Source organism: Rattus norvegicus, chromosome 10 (assembly GCF_036323735.1).
Source record: "Rattus norvegicus strain BN/NHsdMcwi chromosome 10, GRCr8, whole genome shotgun sequence".
Lineage (NCBI taxonomy): Eukaryota > Metazoa > Chordata > Mammalia > Rodentia > Muridae > Rattus > Rattus norvegicus.
Window position 1 is genome coordinate 80,805,170 of NC_086028.1, and position 27,675 is coordinate 80,832,844.

The 27,675-nt window shown below is 48.9% G+C and overlaps 2 protein-coding genes across 4 annotated transcripts in view; both read left to right on the top strand.

Moving 5' to 3' along the window:
* Fam117a (family with sequence similarity 117, member A) overlaps window positions 1-16,950 on the top strand; it is a 43,891-nt gene extending 26,941 nt beyond the window's left edge. The window contains exons 3-8 of the mRNA NM_001109039.2: window positions 6,991-7,086; window positions 10,036-10,146; window positions 10,566-10,700; window positions 12,319-12,517; window positions 13,612-13,762; window positions 15,731-16,950. Coding sequence (NP_001102509.2) covers window positions 6,991-7,086; window positions 10,036-10,146; window positions 10,566-10,700; window positions 12,319-12,517; window positions 13,612-13,762; window positions 15,731-16,031 — 993 coding nt within the window. The 3' untranslated portion in view covers window positions 16,032-16,950. The remainder of the gene's footprint in view (window positions 1-6,990; window positions 7,087-10,035; window positions 10,147-10,565; window positions 10,701-12,318; window positions 12,518-13,611; window positions 13,763-15,730) is intronic.
* A 2,852-nt stretch (window positions 16,951-19,802) lies between these two features.
* On the top strand, window positions 19,803-26,879 carry Slc35b1 (solute carrier family 35, member B1). Of its 3 annotated transcripts, none has more exons than NM_199081.1 (9): window positions 19,803-19,989; window positions 20,663-20,766; window positions 21,347-21,477; window positions 22,137-22,167; window positions 22,697-22,854; window positions 24,022-24,148; window positions 25,305-25,411; window positions 25,552-25,705; window positions 26,589-26,876. In NM_199081.1, the coding sequence occupies exons 1-9, from the start codon at window positions 19,886-19,888 to the stop codon at window positions 26,639-26,641; spliced, it is 969 nt and encodes a 322-aa protein (NP_954512.1). In that variant the 5' UTR covers window positions 19,803-19,885; the 3' UTR covers window positions 26,642-26,876. The 3 variants fall into 3 exon arrangements, with proteins under 3 accessions (NP_954512.1, XP_038941518.1, XP_038941519.1); XM_039085590.2 differs by having other exon boundaries at window positions 19,944-19,989; window positions 21,372-21,477; window positions 26,589-26,879; XM_039085591.2 differs by lacking the exons at window positions 19,803-19,989; window positions 20,663-20,766 and having other exon boundaries at window positions 21,380-21,490; window positions 26,589-26,879.
* Window positions 26,880-27,675: the final 796 nt, after the last annotated feature.

Below are 27,675 nucleotides of genomic sequence, written 5' to 3' on the forward strand. Positions count from 1 at the left end.
GAGATTTGCCTTCCTGAAGTTAAACTAAGGCCAACATTTGGTCCAGTTTGCATTCCCCAGGCATCCGAGGGAATCAGTAGGAATAGGGCGCTCCTGTGAAGAGCTACACCTTGCCAGAAGCCAGGCTCCAGTGCTGCACAACCCAGCTTTCTCTCCTGTGTGTTCATGAAGAGTCCTGTCCTTGGAAGGGATCTCCACAGAGCATCCAGCCCATGTGTCCATCTTTTGGATAGGATTTGTTAACATGAACAAGTAGTCATCTCATCTGGACACTACCCAAAGATGTTGTCTGACCTAGGACTTCCATCTTCTCAGCACTTAGGTTGGTAAGAACAAGGCTCCCTTTGGGGAGCTTATGCCAAGACCTGTTCAACTTGCTGGGAAGAACACCTAGCCCAGTGCAGCCTCCATTCTGGGTAACAGGACAAGACGGGGTGGGGCAGCTCTTCCTTTGCTGAGCAGAGTGTGCCCACTCTGCCCCACATGCATACTGCGTGATGGCTGGGGCTGTGGAGCCCGTGCCCCATGCTACTCACTCTGCCTCCTCAGCCCATCTGACCAGTTCCTTTCCTTTTATGAGATCCATTTTCAAATGTTTTTAATGAATGTTCGAATGCCCACTCCAATAGGAACAAGTTTTGGTTTCTTTGAGCCTGGTTTCCAGTTCCCCAAAGACTTGAGAACAGACAGCCAAGGGATGTCATGGGGCTGATGCCTGACAATGTTTAGAGAAGCAAGGTTCTTCCAGAAATGGCCCTTGTTGCACCAAAAAGAATTGAAACAAGTTTAAAACAGTAAGGTGATACCAATGGCCAGTCCTCTGTAGATGTGCAGGTAGGAGGTAAAGGGTAGCCCTCCTGGGGGCCCGCACTGTTCTCCCTTTATCCTTAGGCAAGGAGAAAGGGATATGCTCTATCCCTCATGGGTCTGGTAGTACACACTTCTTTCTCTATGGTTCAGGCGAGATAACGTAGTTAATCAAGGAGGGCTTCCTGCAGGAGTGGGACTTGAGGTTGCTTCAAGTAGGCAGACCCATAAACATCTTGCTTTGTTAGACGTCAGGCAGCGTATCCCCACCTGTCATTTCCCGTTTGCCAGCCTCTATCCAGTGGTCATCTCATTTCTCATGTAGCTTTCTTTTTGTCACCCCCCCCAGGCAGGGCTGGCCTCAGACGTCCTCTGGCCAGTGGAGTGGCCTGGGTTCTGAGCTGCATGTTTTTGCTTCAGCTCCAGCTGTAGGCCAGATCTTTTATATAACAAGTCTGGGCTTCTTGCCACAGCAAGACAGAGGTCAGCGATGTGCCTCCATGGGTCTGGCAAGGCTCGGGGCCCTCTAGTTTTCCTCTTTCCCGGGATGGGCTCCAGCCCTCGAGGAACTCTTAGCAACCTGTCAATATTGTGGCTGCAGGCTGAGGTGGGAGAATTCTGATCAGTATAAGCATCCAGCCCCAAGTATGTGCTCGGCCGTCTCCCAGGCTTGCTCTTCAGGGATTCTCTGCTCCGAGGTTTGGGTTCCACTCAAATTCCTGCTTGAGGCCCCTGTGCCTGGCACAAGCTGCCATTTTTAGCACTGGCATTACACGGTGAAAGTTTTAGGCCCAACTGCCATCTTCCCAGAAAGCCTTGTGATCCCTTTTGAATAGCGAGAGATCTCCCAGAAGGATGCCTGAAGAAGACATTTCCAGGGAATGTGGAGCAGGGAATCTAGATCTATTAAGGTCTCTGAAAGCATGCGTATGTATATATGTATGTATGTATGTATGTATGTATGTATGTATGTATGTATGTATGTACATACGTATGTATATATGTATATATGTATATGTGCGTTTGGTTGGTTTACTTGTTAGGTTGTGAGGTTGGAGATGGGCCTAGGGCTTCAGTCAGGCAAGACAAGTGCTCATGCTCTACCACTGAGCTACATCCTGAGTTCATTCAAAGCTTTTCAGATGTTAGTGGATGGATGCCAGACCTCTCCCAGTTGCTTTGAGCAAGCCAGCTATTCCTACCCTGCCCTTTCTCACTTGCGCCCCTTCTCTCCTAGCCACAGCAGTGAAACATTTCATGGTCTGCTTCATGCAGCCTAATGGCAGGTACTTGTTACTGTTCTCCTGGGTGCCTAGCTTCCCTGCGATGGAGGCTGTGTCATTCCTGACACTCCCAGGGATAACATGCTTTTCAGTTGTGGCTGAGCCTAAGCAGCTCTTTCCCAGAACACCCCCCCAGAGGGCCTTGCTCATTCCAAGCCAGTGTCAGAGCCCGGCCCCAAACACAGAACACGCGCCCTTGGAGAGCTGGGCGAGCTGTGTACTCCAGGCTTGTCGACACATATGGCAGAAGAGAATGAAAAGCACTCAGCCCTTGGGTTTATGGCAATGCTGTCAGTAATCCCAGGATCCCCTTCCTGGCCATGTTCCATGCTTTCAGTCAAGTACAGAGTCAATCCTCAGGTAGCCATGGATTGAATAGGAGGCAGGCTCCTTACCTACAGGACAAGAGGAACAGCTCTTCTAGAAAGGAGGAAGGGGTGTGGCTATGACACCTGGGGAAGAGCCACTGCTTTGATGCTTGTATCTTTTTCTGTGTTGGGGATAGAATCCAGGGCCTGCACATGCTAGCCGGATGCTGTACTCCTGAGCTAGACCTCCAGCCTAGCTTGTTTTGAGCCAAGATGACCAATGTGAACGGGTGTTTCCAGCATTGGCTTTGTGAGAACACGGCCCTTGAGAACTAGGGAGTCACTCCCCACAACCCCACCTCTGTGGCATCTCCATCTTCTGCAGGAAGTCCTGTGTCTGAGATGAGTTTTTCATAATTGTCTCGGTTTATTGGGGTGTGTTTTCTCTCCTGTGGCCCACCCTTCCCCCAGGCCATCTGGTAACCCAGAGCTGGCCACCAAGTACTTTGAGTTGGCTTCTCCTAGTGACTGGGCCCTAGCCAGGACTAGTGATGGCAACACATGCCAGTGGCTGTGGTTACCTCTCTCCCTTCTTACTGGGCAAACTCTATGAGCCTTGTGCTCTTCTGGAGGGAGGAAGTGGGCTTCCCACAGCTAGGATGACTGTTTGAGCAAAGTTCCCCAGCTGGTGGCATCCTGCCCACAGAAGGGACCTTGGGTACCTCCCTTGCCTGGCTCCACTCACATGTCTTTTCATACCCATTTCTGCTTCATTAGTTGATAAGATGGGAAAACCTCCGTGATCCCCATTCCCGCTCCCTGCCATTTACCTCAGACTGATCTTTCGTCTAAGTTCTTCACAGACATCATCATAGAGCATTCCAAAGGCCAGAGGCTGAGGCAGCCTACTGGCTGGAGAAGACTTCCTTTCTGTCTTTCCCTGCTTCAGGGGGAGGGTTCCTCCCTTTCCCTGAGCTACTGCCTCAGTGTTCACTGATGGCACATGACCCTGTGTGACCGTCACAGACTTTTAAAAAAAAAACTGTTATTTTTTTTTGTTTTTGTTTTTTTGTGGGCATAAGGGCTTGGGCACAGAGCCTGTTTTTCCAAACTAGCGACCAAAACCAGTGGTTCTGTGCATGGTTTGACAATACAGCAAAAACTTGAATATGGGGCCATGATGGAAAATCTGAGGGTTGTCACTGCTAAGCTAGAAATGGTGGCTTTGGCCACCTGCAGCCATAGTTCTGGTGACCGCCCTCAGAGCCTTTTTGTTTGGCCAAAGTCCTAATGGACTGGCTTCCTTCTGAACTGAGCTCAGCACGTGCTCCCTCTCTGACCAACCATCTATCCCCAGCCAGGTCCGCGCTGCTCTTTACTTCTAACAGGCATGGTGCATGGTGGGTAATGCGCCCAGGGCCCAGCTCAGCTCTGCACTTGCAGCATGCTCGGGAGCCAAGGTCACTGGAGACATCGAGGGCCTGGACTCTTACCCTCCTGGTCATCACCACCAGGTAGAACTTAGCTGTGCAGGGTCCTACCCTCCTTGGCTTTTGTTGCTCTGTTGGCTCTGTGGGATGCTATCTTCCTCTTCTGTGCCCATCTATCCCTCCGCACGCTGCTGTGGAACCTTGCAGTCCCTGGCAGGGCAATCAGTCGTCCTCTACCGTGCATGTCTGGTTTTGTACAACAGCTGCAGACCTGGCCGCTCACTCGTGTTTAGTAATCTTACCCCTCCTTCAGTTGCTCCCTTAGCCAGGGTATGGAGAAAGCCCATTCTAGTGCATGAGTTTTGGTCCCCATGTCCAGACTCTTCTCCACACAAAGGGGCATCTAGCGTGACTATTTACACTGCTGCCACAAGCTTGGCCTGACCCTAACCTGGTGACCTCCTTGAAGTGTGTCTTAGCTGTGACTTTACTGTCCCCCAAGGAGACCATGATCAAGGCCTTCGTAGTGGGCCTCAGAAAGGAGGATCCTGAGAATCTGGAGGTATACTTCCCCCCACTTGACTACCCACTGCAGCTAGAGAGGCAGAAAGCTCGACCTTTGTGCCTTCCTGGCTTGACAGCACTCACACCAACCAGCCTGTAAGCAGCTTGGAAGTCCAGTAGCCCTGGTGTGTCAGGTTCCTTGGGCTGCTTTAACAGTTACCCCAGGCTTCGTGGCTCATGGCAGCAGATCCTCTCGGAGTTTTAGATTCCAGAAGTCTCCAAGTTCAGTTGCAGTGACTTGACGCAAATATATTGGCAGAGCCATGCTCTCAGAGCTGTTTTTGTGTTCTTTTTGTGGTAGAGTCCTTACTGTGGAAGTCAGGATAGCCTTAAAGATTGCAACCCGGCAGCCCCAGCTTCCAAAGTACTGGGACTGTATACAGGGGTATGGCACCCAGCTCAGGATCCAGTGCTCTTGGCGGAGTCTGCTTGCCACTTGCCTCTTTTGGCTTCCAGTGGCTGTAGGCTTCTCTTAGCTCATAGCAGCTTGCTCTAGCCTCTGCTTTAGGGTCACATTGCTTTATCCTCTGCATGTACCGGCTCCTCAGCCTCCCTCTTACAAGAACACTCTGGCAAAGCAGGGACTGGCAGTAAGGCACACCCATCATAGATGGGAAGAAGCTTAGAGGGCAGTGGGTGAAGTTAAAAAAGGAAGGGAGAGAGAGGGGGGAGAGGGAGAGGGAGAGGAGAACTTGTCTGGGTTGAGGGCTGTGGTGATTCCATGGGCAGACAGTAGATGCTGAGATAAAGTGATACCATCAACATCACATGTACAGAGTGCACAGAAGCCGGTAGGAAGGGGCTGCTGACGAGAGAGAGGTCGGAAACAGATTAGGAAAGGAGGCGGTGCCAACTACTATGGTTTCTATATCTTTCCCCCACTCCTGTACCAGTCCACTCCTCCCTTGTACTCCTTCATGTCTCCTAGGAGAAGGCAGCTGAAAGAGGTGTTAGTAGCCAGTTGCAACCTGACCCAGCATGCGTCTTCTCTTTCACCACCCACTCATGAGCACAGTATCTTCTCGGGGGTGAGGAGGGAACTTCATCCTCTTAGGTTTTGCCATCTCTCCCGTAGTCTTTGTTGCTTTTGCAGAGGCGACAGAAATGTGCAGGACTCAACTACACTGGCAACACTGGTGATGTGTGAGCTTGGCTTAGGCACACCAGAGAGGACATGTGTGTTACTGTGGAGTCCTAGTAGCTGCTGGAAAGATGGGCTGTGTCCTCCCTGTCAGCTGGTGTAGCTCTTCTGAGGTGTGACACCCTGGTTTAGAGAGACACACATAGGCATTCAGAAGGAGATCAGCTACTTGGTTTCCAGAGACTGAGAGCCAGCATCCCCTGAGGGCTTTGGGGTACACGCCTGCATTCCTGGCTGTACTTTTCATAAAGGAAGAATGATGGGAATGAACCTGAGGATGTGCTCCCCAGTGATGCCAGTCGTCTAACCCTGGCTGGAGTCCACAGCCTGGTGAAGGTCCTGTCCCTGGGCAGCTGCAGACAGGAAGGACCAGAAGCTCAGTCTGCAGTGGCTTCTTCACATGCAGCTGTCGCACCAGGCAGTCTGCTCTCACAATCCTGGCTCAGACTTGCCCTGTGAGCTCCTCTTAGCAGCTGTTGGGTGGTGAGGAGTCTTGTTTTCCCCTGATCCTCCCCACTCTCTGTGTACAGCAACCTCTCGGGGGAGGTCAGCAGATCTCTTAGAGGAGCCGGTTCCCAGGCCCAGTGTTTTTGGCAGCTTGTGCACAGTAGTCAGAGAGGAGCTGGTCCCACTAGAGAACTCCCCTCAGCCGCTCCCTTGGAGTGAAAATAGGATGTTGGTGATGGGGAGGGATCTGGGCCTCTTGAGCTTCATTCTTGGAGCCAGTAACTTCCTCTTTTAGTGGAAGCTCCTCCGCCACCATCTTGGGTCCCCTGTCTTCATGCAGCAGAGGGAAGGCAGCAAATGGAACATTCATCCCCACGAGGAACAAGAAGGCCCATGGGGAGGAGGCTTGAGCAGACTAAGAATCAGTGCTGGATTCAGAATTCTGGCTCCATTTTTCTGAAAGTGTCTGCCTATGCTGGAGGACTTTGGCATCCCTGACACTCCCTCTATGAGATAAATAAGCTTGAGGCACAGCATTAAACAGTTGCTCCCTGTTTCATCCTGAGGCACCCAGGGAGACCTTTCTCCTGTTTCCTCTTTGGGATCCTGTCTGATCACTTGTTCTCCATGGGTTCCCAGGCACCTGGCCTTGGCTGGGCTCATGGGGAGAAAATAAAGGATACGGGGCTCGTTTGAAGCTGCCTGGGAGAGGGACGGTACTTGGCCTCACCACTGAGTGCACCCAGACTGACTGGGACTATAACAGATGTTTGAAAGTGACAAGGAAGGGCTGGTGTAGTTCCGTGGTAGAATACTTGCCTAGCATTTGCAAGGCCCTGGGTTCCATACCCAGGACCAAATGCACAATAAAGGATAAAGCGGGCTGAGTGCATCCATGAGGTTGATGAACAGATGTGAGGAGGCTGTACAGGCCACCACCTCTATCCAGGAAACCGCCCGGCTGCTTCCTGCCTGCGGAGCTGCCTGTCTTACTGGTTGTCTTTCTACAGACACCCCTATCCTGGCAAGAGCCAGAAGGTGAGCGGGCCAGCTTCTGCATGCACAAGCGATCAGCATCATGGGGTAGCACAGACCACCGAAAAGAGGTAACTAACTTCTCCCTACATTCTCCGTCTCCCACCACTGTGTGACAGCTTTATCCCGAGGATAGCTACGCCTCCATCCTCTCTTGCCTCCTCCAGCTTCCTTCTGAGGGACCTCAGCCTTCCAGTGGCTTGGGTGTGGGGCCTCAGACCCTCTTGCTAGAGAAATCCCAGCCAGTGGCTGCTGAGAAGTCCAGCATGCAGATTGGGAGAGTCATTTGTTTAGTTCCTTTGAGGTTGGACTCTGGTAAAGTGAGTCAGAGACTGAAGGAAGACAGAACAAGGCCCTGGCAATCAGGAGCCCCAGCCACATTTACTACTTAACCATCCACCGGCTTTCCCTTTAAAAGAAGAGAAGAGTAATCCTGGGTTCCTAAATACTTCTCTTCACTCTCCTCCTTCTGCCCCAGGAAGGCTGGAGGTATTGACACCAAGGAGAGAAAGCCACAGGCTAGAATTCCTGGGCTTCTAAATCAGCTCCTTCTGACATGTCCTATGGCAGCTCTAAAGGAAAGGTCAGCTTAGCAGGACTCATCCCTGACCCATTCACAGAGGGAAGTTGTTTCCGCCCTCCATGATGCTTAGAGTGCTGACAAAGTGCAGTGACTGGACTGTAAGCTTTAAGCCAAGTGGAAATGTAAAATGTTCTCAAAGTCTTGAATGGCAGAGTAAACAAATTCTGCACAGGAAGGGTGGAGAGTCACGGTCTTCATGTCTGATTGATCCCCAGTAGCAAGTCTAAAAGCACATCTTTGGGCTGGGGGATGCAGCCCAGTGGTGAAGCAGTCCTTAGCATGGGTGAGGCCTTGGGTTCAGTCCCCAGCAGTGTAATTACAAACTATTTTCTAGGGGCTGGAGAGGTGACTTAGAGGTTAAGAGTGCTTGTTTTGGGTTTCTGTTCCCAGCACTTAAATGGTGGCACACAATCATCAGAAACTCCAGTTCAGGGGGACTCAATGCCCTCTTTTGACCTCCACGGATACCAGGCATACATGCATGTAGGCAACACACTCATACATGCACACTAAATACATCTAAAACAATAATTCTAAAAAGCGGTTTCTCGGCCAAGTGGTGGCGGTGCACACCTTTAGTCCTAGCACTTGAGTTTTTGGTTTTTTTTTTTTTTTTTTTTTTTTTTAATGAAGCAGTGCTGTCTGCATGTACAGCTGCAGGCCAGAAGAGTGCCTCAGTCCCTTTATAGATAGTCCTGAGCCACCATGTGGTTCCTAGGAATTGAACTCAAGACCTCTGGAAGAGCAGTCAGTGTTCTTAATGGCTGAGCCATCTCTCCAGTCCCATAGTCACAGCACTTGGGAGGCAGAGGCAGGCAGATTTGTGGCAAGCCAGGTCTATGGAGTGAGTTCTAGGACAGCCAAGGCTACACAGAGAAACCCTGTCCTGAAAAACCAATCAATCAATCCATCAATCAATCAATCCATTTCTTCTTGACTGTCATCACAACTTTTATGACAGTGGGCAGCAAATCTACTCTCTGAATTCCATTAGGTTCCCTCTCATTCATAAAGTTCTGTATCCTGCTCAGGGTGTGAAGGCCCAGAATTACAAGTGTGATGGGAATCATATTCACAAGTGTTTGTCTGCTTCTTTGGTTGGTTTGGGGATTGTTGGTGGGGGGCAGGGCAGGATATTATGGTATATTCTAGTCTGGCCTCAAACTAAGACTTCTGCTCAGCCTCCTGAGTCTGGGATTACAGTAAGCTTGTTCCTCCACCACTGCAGAAATGCCCCTGGTACCCTATATGGTTACAGGGTCTGGGGATCAAGATGAAATGTGGCCCGTTTTCTCTCTTCCCGAGGTATAACTTACTTTTAAGCGAGGGGAAGAATTGGGTGCCCATATTCCCAGGTCTCGAGGTCTTTGGTGTACCTGAAAAAATCATTTGAGAAACGAAAAGCTATTGACCCTCAGAAATGCTACTTTCAGCCAGGTATGGAGGCAAATGCCTATAATTCTAACACTCAGGAGGCTAAGGCAGGAAGACTGTTGTGTTTAAGGCCAGCCTGGGCTACACACAGAATGAGACCTTGTCTCATGATAAGGAAAAAAAAAAAAAAACAAAAAAACCAGCCAAGTTAGAGAAATGGCTCAGCAGTTAAGATCATTCATTGTTCTTGGAAAGGACTGGAGTTCAGTTCCCAGCACCCATGTCAGCCACCTATATGTAGCTCCAGCTCCAGGGGACCCAGTGCCTTGGTCTCTATGTGCACCTGCACTCACCTGCACACACACAGACCCACACATGCACACAATTAAAAATAAGCCTTTGAAAAACTTTAAAAAATAGATTTATTTTAGATGCACCAATGTTTGCCTACATGTTTGTCTATTACTATACATGTATGTGTGTATGCATGGTTAGTACTCACAGGGTTCAGAAGAGAGTAGTAGATCCCCTGGAACTTATAGAGACCTACCTGCTTCTGCCTCCCACGTACTGGGATTAAACCGTATGCTGCCATGCCTGCCTCATGCACTTACTGGAAGGGTGTCCCTTACAATCCACAATCACGATGACGTATGTTTTCTATTTGGGGTCTGACTCATCCTCGGCTACAGCTCTCAACCTTCCTAATGCTGTGACCCTTTGATACAGCTCCTCATGGCGTGGTGACCTCCAACCATAAAACTATTTTTGTTGCTACTTCATGACTATAATTTTGCTACTGTTAGGAATTGTAATGTAAATGTCTGATATGTCACCCCCAAAGAGATTGAGAACCCCTGATCTAGGGGATGTGTAACAATTTAAGAAATCAAATCTAGCAGCAGGGTATCCAGCTTAGTTGAGCCTCTGGCTGTGGTGGGTTAGCACCATTGCTGTCCATGACCCTTTCAGGCACCTTCATGGACAGGGGCCTCACCCAGGGGAAGGAACCAGTATCCTTTGGCTTTGCCTCACTGTCCTTTCTCCTCCTTCTCTTCTCTAGATCACCAAGTTGAGGCAACAGCTGCAGAGGACAAAGCTGAGCCGCAGTGGGAAGGAGAAGGAGCGGAGCTCCCCTGTCCAAGGGGACCATGCTGTACTGGGAGCAGTGAGGGTATGCGGTCCCCTGACCACCAGTTCCCTCTGTCTTCCTTCATGGCCAGCTTCTGTAGTGTTCAGAGGTCTGTCCAGCTGTGCAGCATTGAGCTACACAGATGCCTGTCAGAAGTTTTAGTCCAAAGTTGGGTTCCACTGAGTGTCCTTGGAAAAGCCATAACTGTTCTTAGTGTCTTTCTCCTCTGCCTCAATAAAGGCAGGGACACTAGCAGCATCTTCCAGGTCTCTCAAAGCTCCAACTCCTGGAGAAGTCCCTTCTGAATGGGTTTATTGGCAATCTGTAGTTGGCAACATCCAGATTGGAAAAAAGGTGAAGAAGAAAGTTATGTGGACATGATCATTCCCTCCGGTCATAGCTGGTGACTGACTGGGGCTGAGTGGGGACATCATCTGATTGCCTCACTTGTCTCTCCTTAGGTATCCCTTCCTAGCCTCCCCGCAGGATCCCCCGTCCTGAGACTCAGCCCTTGTCTGCACAGAAGCCTAGAAGGGCTCAACCAGGAGCTGGAAGAGGTGTTTGTGAAGGAGCAAGGTGAAGAGGAGCTGCTGAGGGTGAGTGGGGGCTGCCCTGACGGTACTGACCGGGCTGCTCCTGCATGAGAGCAGACGACAGTGCTGCTCTTCCGGATTCTCAGGCTGTAGCTCTGGAAGCAACAACATGTAAATACCACCTTCCAGAAGTACACAGACGGAGTTCATTTGTCTCAAGCAAACTTAAGCACAGGAGCAGCAGGAGTAGGTGGGTGTCACTAGGGAAGGCCTTGTGGTGGGGACAGGCATGTTAATTCTTTGTCTTTGCTGTGACAAATGCCCAACAAAAGCAACTCAAGGAAGGAAGTATGCATTCTGGCTCTCGGTTCCAGCCTGTGATCCATCATGGTGGGCAGTCATGGTAACAGAGGGTGAGGCGGTGGGTCACATGGTAGGTATGGCCATGAAGCAGAAAGCAGTGAGTGCTTGGGCTCAGTCTGATTTTTTATTCAGTCTGGGACCCCTGCCTGGGAATGGTGCCATGTCCATTTAGGGTGGCTGTTCCCACCTCAGCTAACCTAATTCAGGGAACGCCTCACAAACATGCTCAGAGATTGTTTCCCCTGGAGGTCTAATGCCCATAAATAACTACTTCAGATAACGTTAGATTGACCACCATGAATGAGCAGAGAGAGGGCCCCTGCTAGGAGGAAACCGTCAGCTGACTGGCCACCCTCACCCACATGTGCCTCAGCTCATGCTACCTGACTGTCAGTCACTGCTTCCCTCCCCCTCTCTACTATTGACGGGCAGTTGCCATATGCAGCTTCCTCCCACCCCACTCCCAGGCAGAATTGCCAACTGCCTCTTTTGCCGCTCAGGTACATTTCTATCTTGACACAGTTCAGTTAGGGAATGGCAGTTGGGCTGTGTGAACATAATTGTGATGGGCACAAGCCTCGGTTTGCTATTTACCCTCTAGTTAGTTTTTATCTGTTTATTTGTTTACTTATTTTTATTTGGTTGTTTATTTTGAGACAGGGTCTCACTATGTAGCTCTGGCTGTCCCGGAACTCCATATGTAGACTAGTCTGATCTTGGCAGGAAGGTCTCTCTCTCTCTGTGAGTTCAAGAACACAAAGATCAATTCACAGAGATCTGGGTGCTGGGATTAAAGGCATGTGCTACCACACCCAGCTTCTGGCTGATTTTTAAACTGGACATATGTACAATTCCTTCTGTCCCTGAACACATGCACACAACTAGTTAACTGGGGTCCAGATATCATCAGATGTTTAAAAAGGAGGGTGTAAGGTTTTTATTGTATAACCATCTACATGTTTGTCCTGCAGTGGCTTATAGCATGTGTGGTGTTCTAGAACCTTACCCCTATTATATTACCTTATATATCAATCACCTTTGTGTCCAAGAGTCTCATACACAGAGCAGCACTGATCACGTCACACAAATGAACATGACTATGCATGGGATTAGCAAGTCTCGAGGAAAAAGAACAAAAGGACTCTGGGAGAAACAGTTTCTCCCAGACTGCAGGTCATCAGGGAATAAATGACTTGAGGAAATGACATTTTTCTGTCCTCAAGAGTAAGAAAAAAGGTGCAGGGAGTCCACTAAGGGTCACTGAAATGTCACAGACCTGAGAAGGCCCTGGACTGAGTCTCTTCTCCTTCCTCATCAGATACTTGAGGTTCCTGATGGACATCGTGCCCCGGCTCCTCCACAGAATAGCAACTGTGACCACCCGCTCCTCCTGGAGCCAGGCAACCTGACCAGCTCTCCCTCCATGCCACTGGTATCCCCCCAGCCTCCTGGCCAGGCCAGCCGCGAGCACCACCAGAGTGCCACAGAGGAGCTGGCATCTATCCACGGTAACAAAGGTAAGTCATGGAGCTAGAGCACTAGAGCTGGCTCTGGGCTACAGCAGGGGCTCCACTGACCTTAACATCCCAATCCTAGCATTATGAACCCACCAGTGTCTGTGTGAGTCGTTGTTCTGGACACCATACCTGTGATAATAATGGTTCTTACAGCACTCTGACTCCAAGTTTATATTATAAAGTCTCTTACCCAAAGAGCAGCCTTTCCCGTCCCTGTTATTTGACCGAGGTTCAGGCTGCCAAGGTAGAAAGCCGGCCCATCTCTGTTCCAGGGTCCCCTTGACTCATATCCAGCAAGAGCTTCAAGGCAATTGTAAATTAGATAAGAGAATGTAGTCTCTTATTCTGGATCTTGCATGTTTGATGTGGGCTGAACTAGGGTTCTAAGTCCCTCGTTTCTTCCATGCAGGCCTTGGCTTTCCACTTAGAGTAAGGTAGGAATCCTACTAACACCCTATGTTAGAAAAGCACTGTTGCCCAAACCACGTGACTTGTTCACAGTAACCTCATGAGCTAGGCTAGTCAAGGGCACAGTCTAACAATAGACACAGGAAGTAAACAGAGCTCAGAATGAGAAGGAGTAAGTGTAAGAGAAACACAGATAACGTCAATATTTACAGTCTAGGCAAAGTGCAGTCACAGAAGGGAAAGTAAGAGGAATGTTATCTGAGTGGGGCAGAGTCAAGATTGCTTCTTAGAATTAATATAGGAGTCCTCTCTGCAAGGGTGGGCTAGCTTCCCAAAATACAGATCGGATGACGATATGGTGCTCTTCAGGCAGGGCATTGGCTCCAGGAGAAGGCAGAGGACAGCAGGTATTTCCTTTTTGTCAGAGATCCTGGCATTGAAAGGAATCTTCTCCATCGATTTAACACGTTTTGTCCTCTTTGGTGGTGCCACTGAGATAAGACCCACAGCCCTATACTGCTTAACAGTGCTCTAAAGCTGACCACAGCCCCCATCTTCATGGTCTAGCAGGAAATACACCAGCCCAATAGCAGAGCTACATGGCCCCTTTGACAGAAAACTTGAGCTGAGGAGAGTAGAGGTTTCCCTTGATCCACTGACTCAGCCCTGACTGAATCTCTCTGTAGCCTCTTCTGCAGGCCACCCAGCCTTCCTAGAAGACGACAGTCCTTCTCCAGTCCTTGCCTTTGCTGCTTCCCCTCGGCCCAATCACAGCTATGTCTTCAAACGAGAGCCCCCAGAAGGCTGTGAGAGAGTGCGTGTGTTTGAGGAGGCCACGTGAGTACATCCCATGGATGAGGCATGGGAGGGAGGGAACATAGAAGGCGAGTTGTGTTGTCCACCCGACAGGTCCTTCTTCTCCAATCTCTCCAGTCTAGAGGTTGTCAACATCAGACGATCGGTCTCACAGATTTTCCATGATCAAACTTGTTGACATTACCTACTCTGAGCACTTAAATCTTTGCTTATCATTATCTCCATAGAAACCTACTTTCTGCCCACATGCCAGCCACAAGCGCAGCAGGAGCTGGAAGAGAAAGAGATCTGAAACCTAAGCCTTTGTTCCTTCTATTTTTTTTTTTTTAAATCATCCCTGGGGAAAGTGTGAGGACTTGCTACACCATAATAAGAGAGTGAGAGAGGAGAGAGAGAGAGAGAGGGAGAGAGGGAGAGAGGGAGGGAGAGAGGGAGACAGGGGAGAGGGAGGGGTAGGAGTGTGTGTGTGTGTGTGTGTGTGTGTGTGTGTGTGTGTGTGTGTGTGCACGCAGAGACAGACAGACAGAATGAATATGAATGAGCGAGAAAGAATGAATATACCATTATTTCTTCACCCCCTGGCCGTTCAGTCCTAGTGCTATAAATTTCCAGGGAGAAATTTCTAATTTGTGCAAGAAAGAACTTTGGAATATTCTCATCATATTGGATGGTTCAGAAGCCAAACACTGGTCCCTTTACCATCTGTATGGGTTTGACTATGGCCTTTAGAGGCCTCCCCAGTCCCCTTTGCAGGCCTGGGAGAGCTTGCTCTATTTTCTCCTGCAGCTTTATATTTGTTTGGGCAGATTCACACTGGAAGTTGTGGTTTTGATAGCAGCCAGGAAGTTTAGTCATGGTGTGGGAGTAAAGATTTGGCTAGGTCTGGGTTTTGGGCATTAAGGGCACCATTTGTATCTCAACCGAGGGAGAGGACAACCCAGAGGGGTAGGAGTTCTGGGGAAAAAAAAAAAGCCCACTGTCAGCAGGTCTTCATTACTGTTCCCACTGCTCCTGGTGTTCTTGTGACTTCCAGTCCTCTGAGGCATTGAGGAGGAAAGAGGTTTTGTCCCACAGCTTATAGAGGCTGGGCTCTTCCAGCTTCCCTCCCTCTCCATAGAGGCAGGTAGAAGTGAGGCTGGGAATAGTCCTCATCTGTCACAGACTCCTGAAGCTAGATCAGCCTCCCAGTCATCTCTGCTGGCTTTCTGCTCTGCGTTAGAGCTTTGAGGAACGTGGTACTGGCCAGTTATTTCCTAAGAAGTGGGCTTTCTTCATGTCAGCAACTTGCCTACTGGCAAGCTCCTTATCTGTATATATCTCTATTCTGGGGAGTAGAACCTAGGGCCTTGCACATTCCTCCCTAGCCCAAGAGACACTTTTGGTTGTCATAACTAGAAGAAAGGAACATGATCCTGCTGATATCTAGTTGGTACAGTCCAGGGATGCTGTTACATGCCCTGTGACTTGTAGGGAAGAGTTCTCGACCCTGGTTCCTGCAGCAGGGATCATTCAACCTTAGATGTGAGTAGGGCTAAGGCTGAGAACCTTGCTTCAGACAAAACCCACCATAGCAGCAACGAGACCCGAGAGGCTTCAAAAAGTGGCAGAACTCTCCAGGTTTTTTCTTTCTTTCTTTCTTTCTTTCTTTCTTTCTTTCTTTCTTTCTTTCTTCCTTCCTTCCTTCCTTCCTTCCTTCCTTTCTTTCTTTCTTTCTTTCTTCTTTCTCTCTCTCTCTCTCTCTCTCTCTCTCTCTCTCTCTCTCTCTCTCTCTCTTTCTTTCTTTCTTTCTTTTCGGAGCTGGGGACCGAACCCAGGGCCTTGCAAGCGCTCTACCACTGAGCTAAATCCCCAACCCCAACTCTCCAGGTTTTGACCAAGTTACTGTTGAAGGGACTCAACTCCCCAGACACCCTGCTGAGTCAGTCGCCCTTGTATCACTGGCTATTTTTCTTGTAATTATGTATCTATCTCTCTCTCTCCATCCCTCAGGTCCCCAGGTCCTGACTTGGCCTTCTTGACTTCCTGTCCTGACAAGAACAAAGTCCATTTCAACCCGACTGGCTCTGCCTTCTGCCCTGTCAGCTTGATCAAGCCCCTCTTTCCCAGTATGGGCTTCATTTTCCGTAACTGCCCCTCCAGCCCTGGCTCTCCTCTCCCTCCTGCCAGCCCCAGGGCACCACCTCGGAAGGATCCAGAAGCTTCCAAGGCCTCCTCGCTGCCATTTGAGCCATGGCAGCGCACGCCACCATCAGAAGAGTCTGTGCTTTTCCAGAGCTCCTTGGTAGTCTGAGTCCCCCAGACCCCTACCACACTTTACCATGGAGAATAGTGCCTTGGTGGCAAGCTCTTCATTGGCTTTCCAAGCTGGGGGATGGAGGAGCCCTTCCCTCTTGGCCTTTGAGCACTTTCATTAATTGTGTCAAAGCCCCAGGTCCTTTGGTGGACATCAGCCCCTCCAAAAGGGAGGAGACTTACCTCCTCCGCTAGCAGCTAGGCAGCTCACAACTGTGTACCTGCAGCTTCCCTCACCCACTAGAAGGTCTTGAATCTTCCAGCCCAGAGTGTGAGTTCAAATGACTTTTAAGAGGCTCTTGTCATGGAACACGTTGGCTGTGACTGAGAAAGGAAGGGGAAATGCCACAGGCTTTCTGACAGTTCCACTTCTAGAGACACAGAAAGGCAGACCAGATAGATGCCTCCTTCCTAGAGGAGCTGACCAGAGTGGTCCTCGGGGCCAGAACACTTGACCAATCGTCTGTTGGCAGGGGACCACGAGATTTCCCAAGTGGCATTTTCATCTCAGTTTTACCCTGACTGAAGATTGTCTTAAGCAGCATCCCGGCCCAAAATGAAGAGTGGGAAGAAGGATCTGGCACTCCTCCAGGGGGCATGTAGCAGCCACATACCCTCCACCTGCCCCAGGGGACACATAGCAGCTCCATATCCTCTACCCACCCCAGGGTTGGATTGAATTAGAAAAATGCCTATTTTTCTTGTATTGATGTAGAAACTCTATTTTCACCCAAAGACACTATTTTTGCAGCTATTTGAAGTTTGTATATTTTCCGTACTGCAGAGCTTACTCAAAATTGAAGAATGTTAATGTTAGAGGTTTCTTATCTTATGTTTAGAGGTTATTGTGGGTTTTTTTGTTTGTTTGTTTTTTGCAGATCTTGATTTATTAGACCAAATAAATAAGTGTTCCAGCAGTTTGAGTTTTCTGAATACCTGGGATGGGAGGCGTGAGGTAGAATGGAAGGTATTGTATCCATTACCGTAGCCTATCTTCAAGAGAAGGAACCTCCATTTAACATAGAGTGGACTAATTGCTGTATGGATGGGCCTTGCTAGAGACTCTTCACAAAGACACACTAACAGTAGACTCATGAAGTCTTGTCTAGAACGGAGAACATGATGTGTCCTGCAAGTGGACATGGAAGTCATTTGGGAAGGGTACCATCCTAATAAGAGTACCCAAAGGCTCCTGAGGAACATTGGACCTGAAAGAGAGTATGAGGACAATTGAAGGGAGACAGTCTGGCATTACAAGTACTCCTTGTACTTTCAGGAAAGTGAGACCAGTGAATAGCTTGCAGCTGGGACAGCATTATGCCTGTAGTTTCAGTGAGTACCCAAGGCAAGAGTGTGCAACCCTGAAGGGGACACAGGAACCATCCTTGTCCTTTCACAGCCTCTGAGATGTAAGAGCTCTTAGACATTTGAGGGAAGTGGGAATCGCCATCCCAACCTTCTGTTAGTGCCTGGAATTCATGAAGCATTTCAACAAAAGACTTAAGGAACCCTCCCCTCACCCCACAGGCCAGGCTATCCCAAGTACTATCCATTGGTTTGGTAACCACCAGCAAACCAAATTAGAGGCTTTAAGAGAATATCATTGAAAATAGGACAACTTTTGGGAAAGAAGAACCAGTCTGAGTGAAGGAAGGTCCAAAAGATTAAACAGCTTTTTCCAAAACGACTGCACCACATAGGGGAATAAGGATTGGAACCCTGATCACTTCACAGCTGGTGCTTTCTAACCAAAGAGCTCCCCTTTGATTATTGCCAGTGATGTCACATGGGGAAACTCAGGTGGTGGTGGCAGCAGCACACCCTTGAATCTCAGCACTTAGGAGTCAGAGGCAGGTGGATCTCGAGTTTGAGGCCAACCTGCTCTACAGAGAGTTCCAGGACAGTCAGCCAGTGAAATCCTGTCTTGGAAAAATAAAAATAAAAATAAAAATAAAAAACACACCAGGGGGGTTGGGGATTTGACTCAGTGGTAGAGCACTTGCCTAGCAAGCGCAAGGCCCTGGGTTCAGTCCTCAGCTCCAATAAACAAACAAACAAACAAACAAACAAACAAATAAATAAATAACACCGGGAAGCTCAACCTAGGTCAAGTGAATTGTTTGAGGTCCCAGTTGATAAATAAAAGGCAGAAATGGAATCCAGACTCACCCAGTTACTATTTGGTTGCCTGGGAAGTGTCTGCTGATCCAGGAGAGTAAACCAAAGGGCAAGAGAGTAAAACTTACAGTGTCTCCCAAAAGGTGACACTAGGCAAGGGACAGACCCTATTTTTTCTTAGTCCTCCTAGCCCTGAAAGATGTCTGGCTTGTCCCCAAAGCCTTAGTGAGTCAGGTCCCCAGTGATGGGTGTGGTGCTGCCTGCTTTTCCTTCCTTTGCCTGAAGCTGTGCCAAAGGAGCAAAGCTGCTAGAAGAGAAAAGCAACCCCAAGACCCAAGACTGCCTGAAAATTTGGACAGTTTTAGATGGAGGACTTGGTGACCTGGTGTTAGTCTCCCTTTTACAATTCTAGGGAAGCAGGTGGAGACCCAACTGTTTAATCAGTGAGAAGTTCATGGATGAGACCACTAATAGGCAGAGGTGTATTGTGAGGGGTTACTTCATTGGATAGTTGCAAGGTCTTAAAGTTTACTTAAGTCCTTGGAAGGGAGGGGTTGGGGATTTAGCTCAGTGGTAGAGCACTTGCCTAGCAAGTGCAAGGCCCTGGGTTCGGTCCCCAGCTCCGAAAAAAAGAAAAAAGAAAAAAGAAAAAAAAAGTACTTGGAAGGGAGGTGGAGCGAAAAGAATTGTGAGTTCAACGTCATTCTCCTATATAGATTCAAGGACAGCCTGAGCTACACGAGATCATGTCTTTTTTTTTTTTAAGGCATTTCAATAAACTTGGATTTTTCACCCCGAAGAGGTGAGGAAATACGATTAGAGTTGAGAAAATGTGATGACTAATAATACTTTAAAGTTGCACAGCGCACTTTACAGTTTATAAAACAGTTTGGCAAACCTTAGCTCATTTAATCTTCAGAACATTCAATCAGTGACAGGGTGGTTATTATTAATTACTACGTTTACAGAGTGAGAAATCCGTAGCTCGGAATTTAAGCAACACGTACTGTGCTGCCCCTAAGTGATAAGAGCCCTGATCTATCACGGAGCCTGACCAGTGGCTCCCTGCCATGAAAACTTAGTAATGTGTCCTAAGAAGAGAACCTGTACATCTCAGCCAGGTCTTGAATGTAGGGTAGACAGGGTTGGAGTCGCTGACGCTGGCCAGCGGCTAGAGGGCGCTACGGCTCTATGAAGCGTTCTTGGCGTTAGGACCCAGCCGCGGCCTGACAGCCAACTGCAAAAAAGACTTTGATTCACTCCCCTAGACCTCACCGCCTCTTTCTCCGCCCAGCTGTCTATTTTCACTCCTCGTAGCCAATTGATAACATCCACATACTTGTACGTCATCACTATACGCCGCGTAAACTCCTAGGCCTCCCCGCCGAGCTCCGGGTTGTAGGTGTCCTAGGCGTTGCCTGATCGGAAAAATCTAAAAGATGAGACATTAACCTCGATATGGCCGACTTTCCTGGCCACCAGGAATGGCGTAATGGTTTTAAAGCCTGCCTTCTTTCCTAGAACGCTCCTTCTGGGGCGGGAGGCATTTCCTTCTCGGAAGCTCTGAGCTGGCATATCTGGAGTTGGCTGCTCCGGCCTACGAGCCGGCGGTCGCACGCAGCTCCTATGAGGTCCCTGCCGCCGGCCGGCGATGTCCGCCTGGAGCTTTCGCCTTCGCCGCCGGTACCGCTACCTGTTCTGAACGGATCTCCGGCCGACTCGTCCCTGCGTCTCATGGCCGCTAGCAGATCCCTGGTGCCCGACAGGCTGCGCCTACCACTCTGCTTCTTGGGTGTCTTTGTCTGCTACTTCTACTATGGGATCCTGCAGGAGAAGATGTGAGCAGACCCTTGAGGGGGCAGGACTGCTAACATCCCCCAGCCAGGGCTGGAATCCAGTCCCCACCGTCCATTTTACAGTCTAATCCTCGGGCTTCCTGTGTCTGGTACAGGTTTTCCTCTTCTCCGGCTCGGCCCTCTGACCTTTTTTTGCACCCTGCTATTATGCATTGCTAGCTGAGCATCCTTGTAATTCTAAAATACCAGGGCCGGCCTCAGGAGTTTTGGGACACGATTCTTTTCTTCCTTTAGATATTTTTACTTTTGTTGATTCCAAGAGCGTTCCATGGCCTGAGCCAGGTCCTTTTTTTTTTTTTTTTTTTTTTTTTTTAGCCCTGAGGTGTTGCACACGGTTAATCTTCTTGCCTTCGGTCTTGCTTTATTTTTCTACAGGGGATACTTTTGTTCCGCTGTCTGACTTTCCTAGTTGCCCCTACCTTTGTCCATTATGGTTATTCTTTCCTCAGGCTATGGTATCAGTAGGCTGGTATCTAGTTTTTAGGCTTAAGTCAAATCTGCCTCTGTGGGTAAATACACTCGGAAAGCTTACTAACTCTAACTACATCTACAAAAGCATGATACTTCCAAAGCTCTCAGTGGCTCCGAGCATACTTGATGACACTGAGTGACACATAATGATTTCTCCCCTCGTTTTTTATGTGTTTCATCACAGAACAAGAGGAAAGTATGGAGAAGGACCCAAACAGGAGACATTCACCTTTGCCTTAACTTTGGTTTTCATCCAGTGTGTGATCAATGCTATGTTTGCCAAGATCTGTGAGTACCTCATAGTAATTTGTTGGGCGCACTCTCCTTTCTCCCATATTCTGGGCATAGATGTGGATTCATCTTTAAAAATCAAAGTTTTTCCCTACCTCCATACCCTTGAGTATTTAAACAGCTTCTCTGCGGTCTGTAAAACCAATGGCTGTGAAATGAGATTAAAATATTAGGCCTCTAAATTATACCTACTTTTGAGTTAGAAATGACTGGGCCCTCTATATTCCAAATTCCCATTGAAAACACTTAGAACATTTTCCCCTTTATCCCTTTGACTTTGCCTTGTGTGTCAGCTTCAAACACGTCTTTGTTCCTATCAGCAGAGTTAAGCCATCCTTTCTTGAACTCAATGAATCCCTACCACCACTCTGCATGTGGTCATGTTAGGCTTAAGGGGAACTGGGGAGATGAATAATTTTCAGATTTCCCAGCTTAAGAGGATAGAAATAGCTGTCTTTCTTGACAGGCAAGTTTCTTTCACATGGCCTCAACTCTTTGCTTAGTGGTCCATCCTTGCCCCACCGGGTTTCTCTTGTATGTTTTGTTTGTTTTTGTTTTATTTTTTGTCTTCTCCCAGTGATCCAGTTTTTTGACACTGCCAGGGTGGATCGCACTCGGACCTGGCTCTATGCTGCCTGCTCTGTCTCCTATGTGGGCGCCATGGTCTCCAGCAACTCAGCACTACAGTTTGTCAACTATCCAACTCAGGTGAAATCTCAGGGTGAGATGAGAGTTGGCTCAGAAATTGTGTGGACAGGACTAAGGGGGATCATCCCTCACCTCCCCTCAGGTCTGTGATTTAAATAAATGGAAGCAATCCCACAAGGCTAGGGATCTAACTCGGTAGAGCTGGCTTAGCATGGGTGAAGACCAGTGTTCCATCCCCAACACTGCATGGGTCAGGCTTGGTGCCACTTGCCTGCAGTCCTTGCACTCGGGAGGTAGAGGCTGGAGGATCACAATCAAGAGGTTCAAGATCATGTTCAACTGTAGCAGTGTATCCGGTTCAAAGCCAGGCTGGGCTTCTTGAAACTATGTTCAAAACAAAACTGGAAACTATATTCAAAACAAAACAAAACTTGAAACTATGTTTAAAACAAAATTTGAAACTATGTTCAAAATAAAAAAAAAAAAACAAAAAACAAAAAAAGGAAGGAAGAAACATTCAAAGAGTTTATGCTTGAGAAAGAGTGTAGAGTTTAGGACATAGAGTTGGGGCACAGGTTTGGGTTTGGCCATAAAAGGGCTGCCTCCTGAGGCCAACCTGTGGGGTTCAGGTCCAGTGCTAATGCCTCTTAACGCAGCAACTGATGTACTTCCTGGCACACCACAGAGGCTTAGGAATTATTTGCTCACTTTTATTTCAGGTCCTTGGTAAATCCTGCAAGCCAATCCCAGGTAAGCAGAGACAGTGAACTCTGTCTTCCTCTCTTTCCGAGTGGCTCTGGGTGTCATCATCCCATTGTAGGTCTCTCTAGTGTCTTTCCTGTCACCGGTGTTGCTTCCTGTGTTATGCACAGGCCAAGTGGGAACCAGAGGCTAACCTTGCCTACTCTGTGTCCTCAGTTACTGTAGTGTCCCCTGTTTACATTGTCACCACACACCTGGAATCCCATTCGGGCCAGCAATCTGATTGATCTCTTCCTTTCAGTGTCTGGTCTTCCCCTCCTGGCTCTCCACCCTTCCCAGGTCCTTCATGGACCTTTGACTTTTGTCCTCTCTTTTCTCCACCTAGCTACTACTCAAGCCCTGTTGCTCAATCATCTTTATCTAGGGGCCAGCGTGACACCCCTCCCACCTCGCCCTCTGGAAGGCTTCTTTCTCAAATGTTTCTCCTTCAGTCTTGATGTGGCTCTCAGGAGGAGGATGTTGGGGTCACTGACACCAATGGGGCCTTGAGTTTTTACTGTCGTTTGTTTTTCTATAGTTATGCTCCTCGGAGTGACCCTCTTGAAGAAGAAGTACCCATTGGCCAAGTACCTGTGTGTGTTGCTAATTGTGGCTGGCGTGGCTCTTTTCATGTATAAGCCCAAGAAGGTGGTTGGGATAGAAGAGCACACGGTCGGCTTTGGAGAGCTCCTTCTGGTACGCAGTCCTGTTGTGACACAGTCTTTTCAGCAGATTCCACCAAGGACAGCCCCAACAAGGCAGGCGGAAAGCCTGACTCAGGTCCCTGGCTCTGCTATGGCCATAACAAGAAGCCTGAAATATTTAGCCATAGCTAAGGAAGCTCTCCTGGAGAGGAGTGCTCTAAGGACTGTGCCTAGCTACCCGTGTGAGCTCAGAGATACCCAAGAGCAGAGGAGGAAAGAATGTTGGAGTGTGCTTCCCTGGGTTTCCAGGCAACAGAAGCCAGACTTGAATGAATGGGATCAATCGTTTATGTTAGGCCCTGTTCAAGGGCTTCACATTGTTGTTGATTAACTCTTATACCAGCCTCCTAACACCAGCAGTGTTCTCTCCATTTTATAAGTGAGCAAACTAAGGAGACCACTCACTTGACCACTGACACACACTTAAGTGGCAGTCAGGATTCCAGGCCAGGCAGTCTGATCCTAGACTCAGGAGCATAGTGTCCTTTCTCCCTCCCTTCTTCCGTCTGTCTGTCCATCCCTCCTTCCCACCTTCCCTCCCTTTTTTTCTTCCCTCCCTCCCTCCCTCCCTTCCTTCCTCCTTCCCTCTGTCCATGTGTCTGTCTCCCTCTGTCTATCTCTCTTCGCCCTCTTCCCTCCTTCCCTCCCTCCCTTTCTCCCTCCCACCCTCCCACCTACTCTCTGTCTCTCTCTCTCATTTTCAGACAGGGTTTCTCTGAGTATCCCTGGCTATTCTGGAACTTGTTCTGTAGTCCTGACTGGCCTCAAATTTATAGAGATCCACCTGCCTCTGCTTCCCAAGTGAGGGATTAAAGGCATGTGCCACTACTGTCCAGTTCTTACCAAGCCAGAAAGCCAGCCTACTCCCTGGTTCAGTCCTTCTGCACCAGCTTATAGGCTTTGACATTGAGAACTGGTGGGCTTCCTGCTCTACTCTGATTATAGCCCCACTGTGATACCATTAGTCTTTCAGTCCGGAGCCTGCCAAGAAAAAGGCTGGTCTCTCTACCCCTACACCTGACTGTAGGCAGCTATAGTTCTGAGGACTCTGTCTTTAGGTAGCAACTTTTTAAGTGCCTGAGGGGAGGGTCTTGTGTCCTGGGTTAGGGAGGTACCCTGCTGGCCAGCTCACTGCCAACTGCTCTTTTTCCTTTCCCAGCTCTTGTCTCTGACCCTGGATGGACTGACAGGTGTTTCCCAGGACCATATGCGGGCTCATTACCAAACAGGTTCCAATCACATGATGTTGAACATCAACCTTTGGTCCACGGTCTTGCTCGGTGCTGGTAAGGAGCCATTCTGCTGTTCTGTGCACAGATCACCAGAGGGCAGACTGCTTCTACCCAGTTATCCCTAGCTTGGCTTCCAGTTGTTAACCTCATGCAAGGCCAAGGGCCTGACTTGATTCCAACGCCCTATTGTCCAATGCCTGAGAGACTGTCCTGGAAAGACCAGTGATGGCAGGATCTCTCCTCTCCCCGTCACTAACACTGTAGGGTAGACATGCTCCAGATGTTGAGAAGACACAGTGAAACGCACAGAGATACCTAGGAACAGTCTTTCTCCTGAGGCAAATGTGACGTAAGCACAGTGCTTGCTGACTTATAAGTACACTGAATGGAGTTCCCAGATGAAGGCCTTTGCTTTAGAGTCAGTGATTCCTGACTTTCTCAAGTCAGGTAGCACACTGGGGTTAATGGGGAAGGCTATTGGTGGCTAGAGGTGACCAATTCCAGGAGCTTCCTTGAGCTGCAGACCTATGGGTCAGTGTGTCTGCGACATCTAAGGATGTCTGCATTCTGCATTTGATCACTTTTTTATTGTTGGTTTTGTTTTGTTTTTAAAGATTTATTTCTTTTATATACACTGTCTTCAGACACACCAGAAGAGGGCATTGGATCCCATAACAGATGGTTGTGAGTCACCATGTGGTTGCTGGGATTTGAACTCACAACGTCTGGAAGAACAGCCAATGCTCTTAACCACTGAGCTATCTCTCCAGCCCAATAGATATGATTTTTTTTTCTCGGAGCTGAGGACCGAACCCAGGGCCTTGTGCTTGCTAGGCAAGCGCTCTACCACTGAGCTAAATCCCCAACCCCCCAATAGATATGATTTTTACTTTTGTTTTCTGAGGTATTTTCTCACTCTAGTTCAGGCTAACCTAGAACTCTCAGCTTTCCAACCTCTTGAGATCATAGCCAGAAACCAAACATACCCAACATCAACCACTTTGGCAGAAGAACATCATTAACTTTGAAGCCTTTCTTGGAAAATCAAGTTGGTTTCTGTAACTAGGTAAGAGTTTGAGAAAGACGCATGCCAAGCCAGAATAAACTCCACATATGGTTCCTCATCCAGCCGCTCTCGTGGTATTTAAGCAGGCTGCATGCAGTGTGTAGGTGAGCCTAAGACCTGCTGGTCACCTCCTGATCGTTTTAGGGATCCTGTTTACTGGGGAGCTCTGGGAGTTCTTGAGTTTCGCCGAGAGGTACCCGACCATCATCTATAACATCCTGCTCTTTGGCTTGACCAGTGCCTTGGGTCAGGTGAGTTCCTTGGAGGAGGCAGCTTGCCTTCCCTCCTGTGTTGTTCAGAAAGAATGGCTGGGAGCAGAGGGGACGGCAGTTAGCCCTGGTACCTGGTGACCTCAGGGCCGTGCTTGGTCTCACATATCTTCTCTTCCTAGAGCTTTATCTTCATGACAGTCGTGTACTTCGGCCCCCTGACCTGCTCCATCATCACCACGACTCGGAAGTTCTTCACCATCTTGGCTTCTGTGATCCTCTTTGCCAATCCCATCAGCTCCATGCAGTGGGTGGGCACCGTGCTGGTTTTCCTGGGTGAGTTCTACCCAGAGCAAGAGCCTGCAGGGGTCACAGGGGAAGCAGCAGAGACTTACCGTGTTATTTCAGAGAAGACTTTCCTAAAGGAGAAGGGAAGGAAGCCGTCTCTGTAATGCAGCCTTCCTCCTGTGCATTCCTCTTAGTGATGTCCTTTAGTGACATGGGCTTTCAGGATCCCGAGTGAGACAGTGTGGTATTTACTTCCCTGCTAAACATGGTGCTCTGTGAGAGCTGAAGAAGTAGCTGCAAATCTGATTCTGTTTTTCTTTTGCTCTTGTTCTCTCTCTCTCTCTCTCTCTCTCTCTCTCTCTCTTTCTTTCTCTCTCTTTCTCTGTTTGGTCTGTCTGTCTCTCTGTCTCTGTGTGTAGGCAAGCTGTAAATAGCTGGGCAATTTTGATTCTAATTTTTCTTTTGGGGTGTGTTTGTGTGTGTTTGTGTCTGCCTGCCTGCCTGCCTGCCTGCCTGCCTGTCTGTCTGTCTGTGTCTATGTGTGCATGTGTTACCAGTGTCTTGATGACTTCTCATTTTTTGGCATTTTCCTGTCTTTGAGGAAGCTAGTTGCAACTAGTCCAAAATGTGTTGTACCCAAACCTGGGCAAAGTGATACACACCTTTAATCCCAGTACTTGGGAAGTAGAGGCAGGCAGGCAGGCAGGCAGGCAGGCAGGCAGACAGACAGACAGACAGACAGTTCTATGTTTACAGAGTGAGTTCCAGGAAAGCTAAATATATACAGTGCGACCCTGTCTTGAAGCAAACAAAAACAAAACACATTTGTTGTGTCTAAAGCCTCCCCTTAGGGAGGCTAAGCTGGCTTCCTAGATCGTTGGTGGGCTTCCCATTCTCCCGTGAAATGTAAGCAACTTTCTCCTTTCCATAGGTCTGGGTCTTGATGCCAAGTTTGGGAAAGGAACAAAGAAGACCTCCCACTAGGAAAAGAGAGGCTTCCTCCACTCCAGAAACACTTAAATTATTATCTCCAACAGTGACATCTTGGGAAAATGGACTCAGTCACGATAAGGGACTGGGTTCCAATCTTTTTATAAAAAAAAAAAAAAAAATCAAAGGGAGCAAGATGGAATATTCTAAACAAAGCACTTGGGTTTAACAAGACGCATTGCTAATTTCTGGTTTTGTACAGACCAGCACAAATAAAGAGAAGAAAGGCAAACTGGAAGTGTGAGACCCTGCTGCTGCTCTCTGGGCTAGGCTGGGTGGGGCTTGGCGAGAGACTGGGTGGTAAGGCTCCCCCATGAAGTGCACAGAAGTGTGTGTGAGCAGGGGGAGCTCTGGGAGTTGGCAGGATTAAGCCAGCAGCCTCTGTTCCCACGGGCGAGCTCTAAATATGCTGAGACAGGTGGCTGGCCCTGAGAGCCAGAGGATGTAAAATCACTTCAAAGCACGTCGGCAACACACGTCGGCAGATGAGCTGCCAAGACCAAAGGTGTGTTCTCAAGGAGCACCTTTAGGTTGAAATGGGCCCAGGGCCTCAGAATCTGCTGGCTTTTGTCTTGTCCTCCACTGCCACCTCTCAGCCAGAACCTGTGCATGAAGCCTGAACGTGCTTTCCCTGACTTCCCCCGTCCCCCTCCTGTCCACCAGGCCCCTCTCGGGAGCCTGGATTCATTCCCTCTATTCCCCTACCCCCTTCAGCAGAAGCATCTCAGTCCTCTGCGCTCTAGCGTGCCAAGGTGTCACCATGCCAGCTTCTGCCTGTTGAAAGGGAGGCTGGCGGAAGGCAGGGTGGCTGAGTCCTGGCTCAGAGCAGCTGTCAAGTGCTCTGGGTGGTAATGGGGGGAGAAGGAGGAGCATGGAGCAGAGCCACCTGCCCACTGCTGCCTTCAGAGCTGGATCACAATCCTCCGAGGACCAAACTTTACACATGAAAGTGCATCGCCACCAGCTGCAACTTTCCCTCCATCTGTCGAGCCCCGCCCCCCTGGCGCTCCAGATGGGAGCCTGGCCTC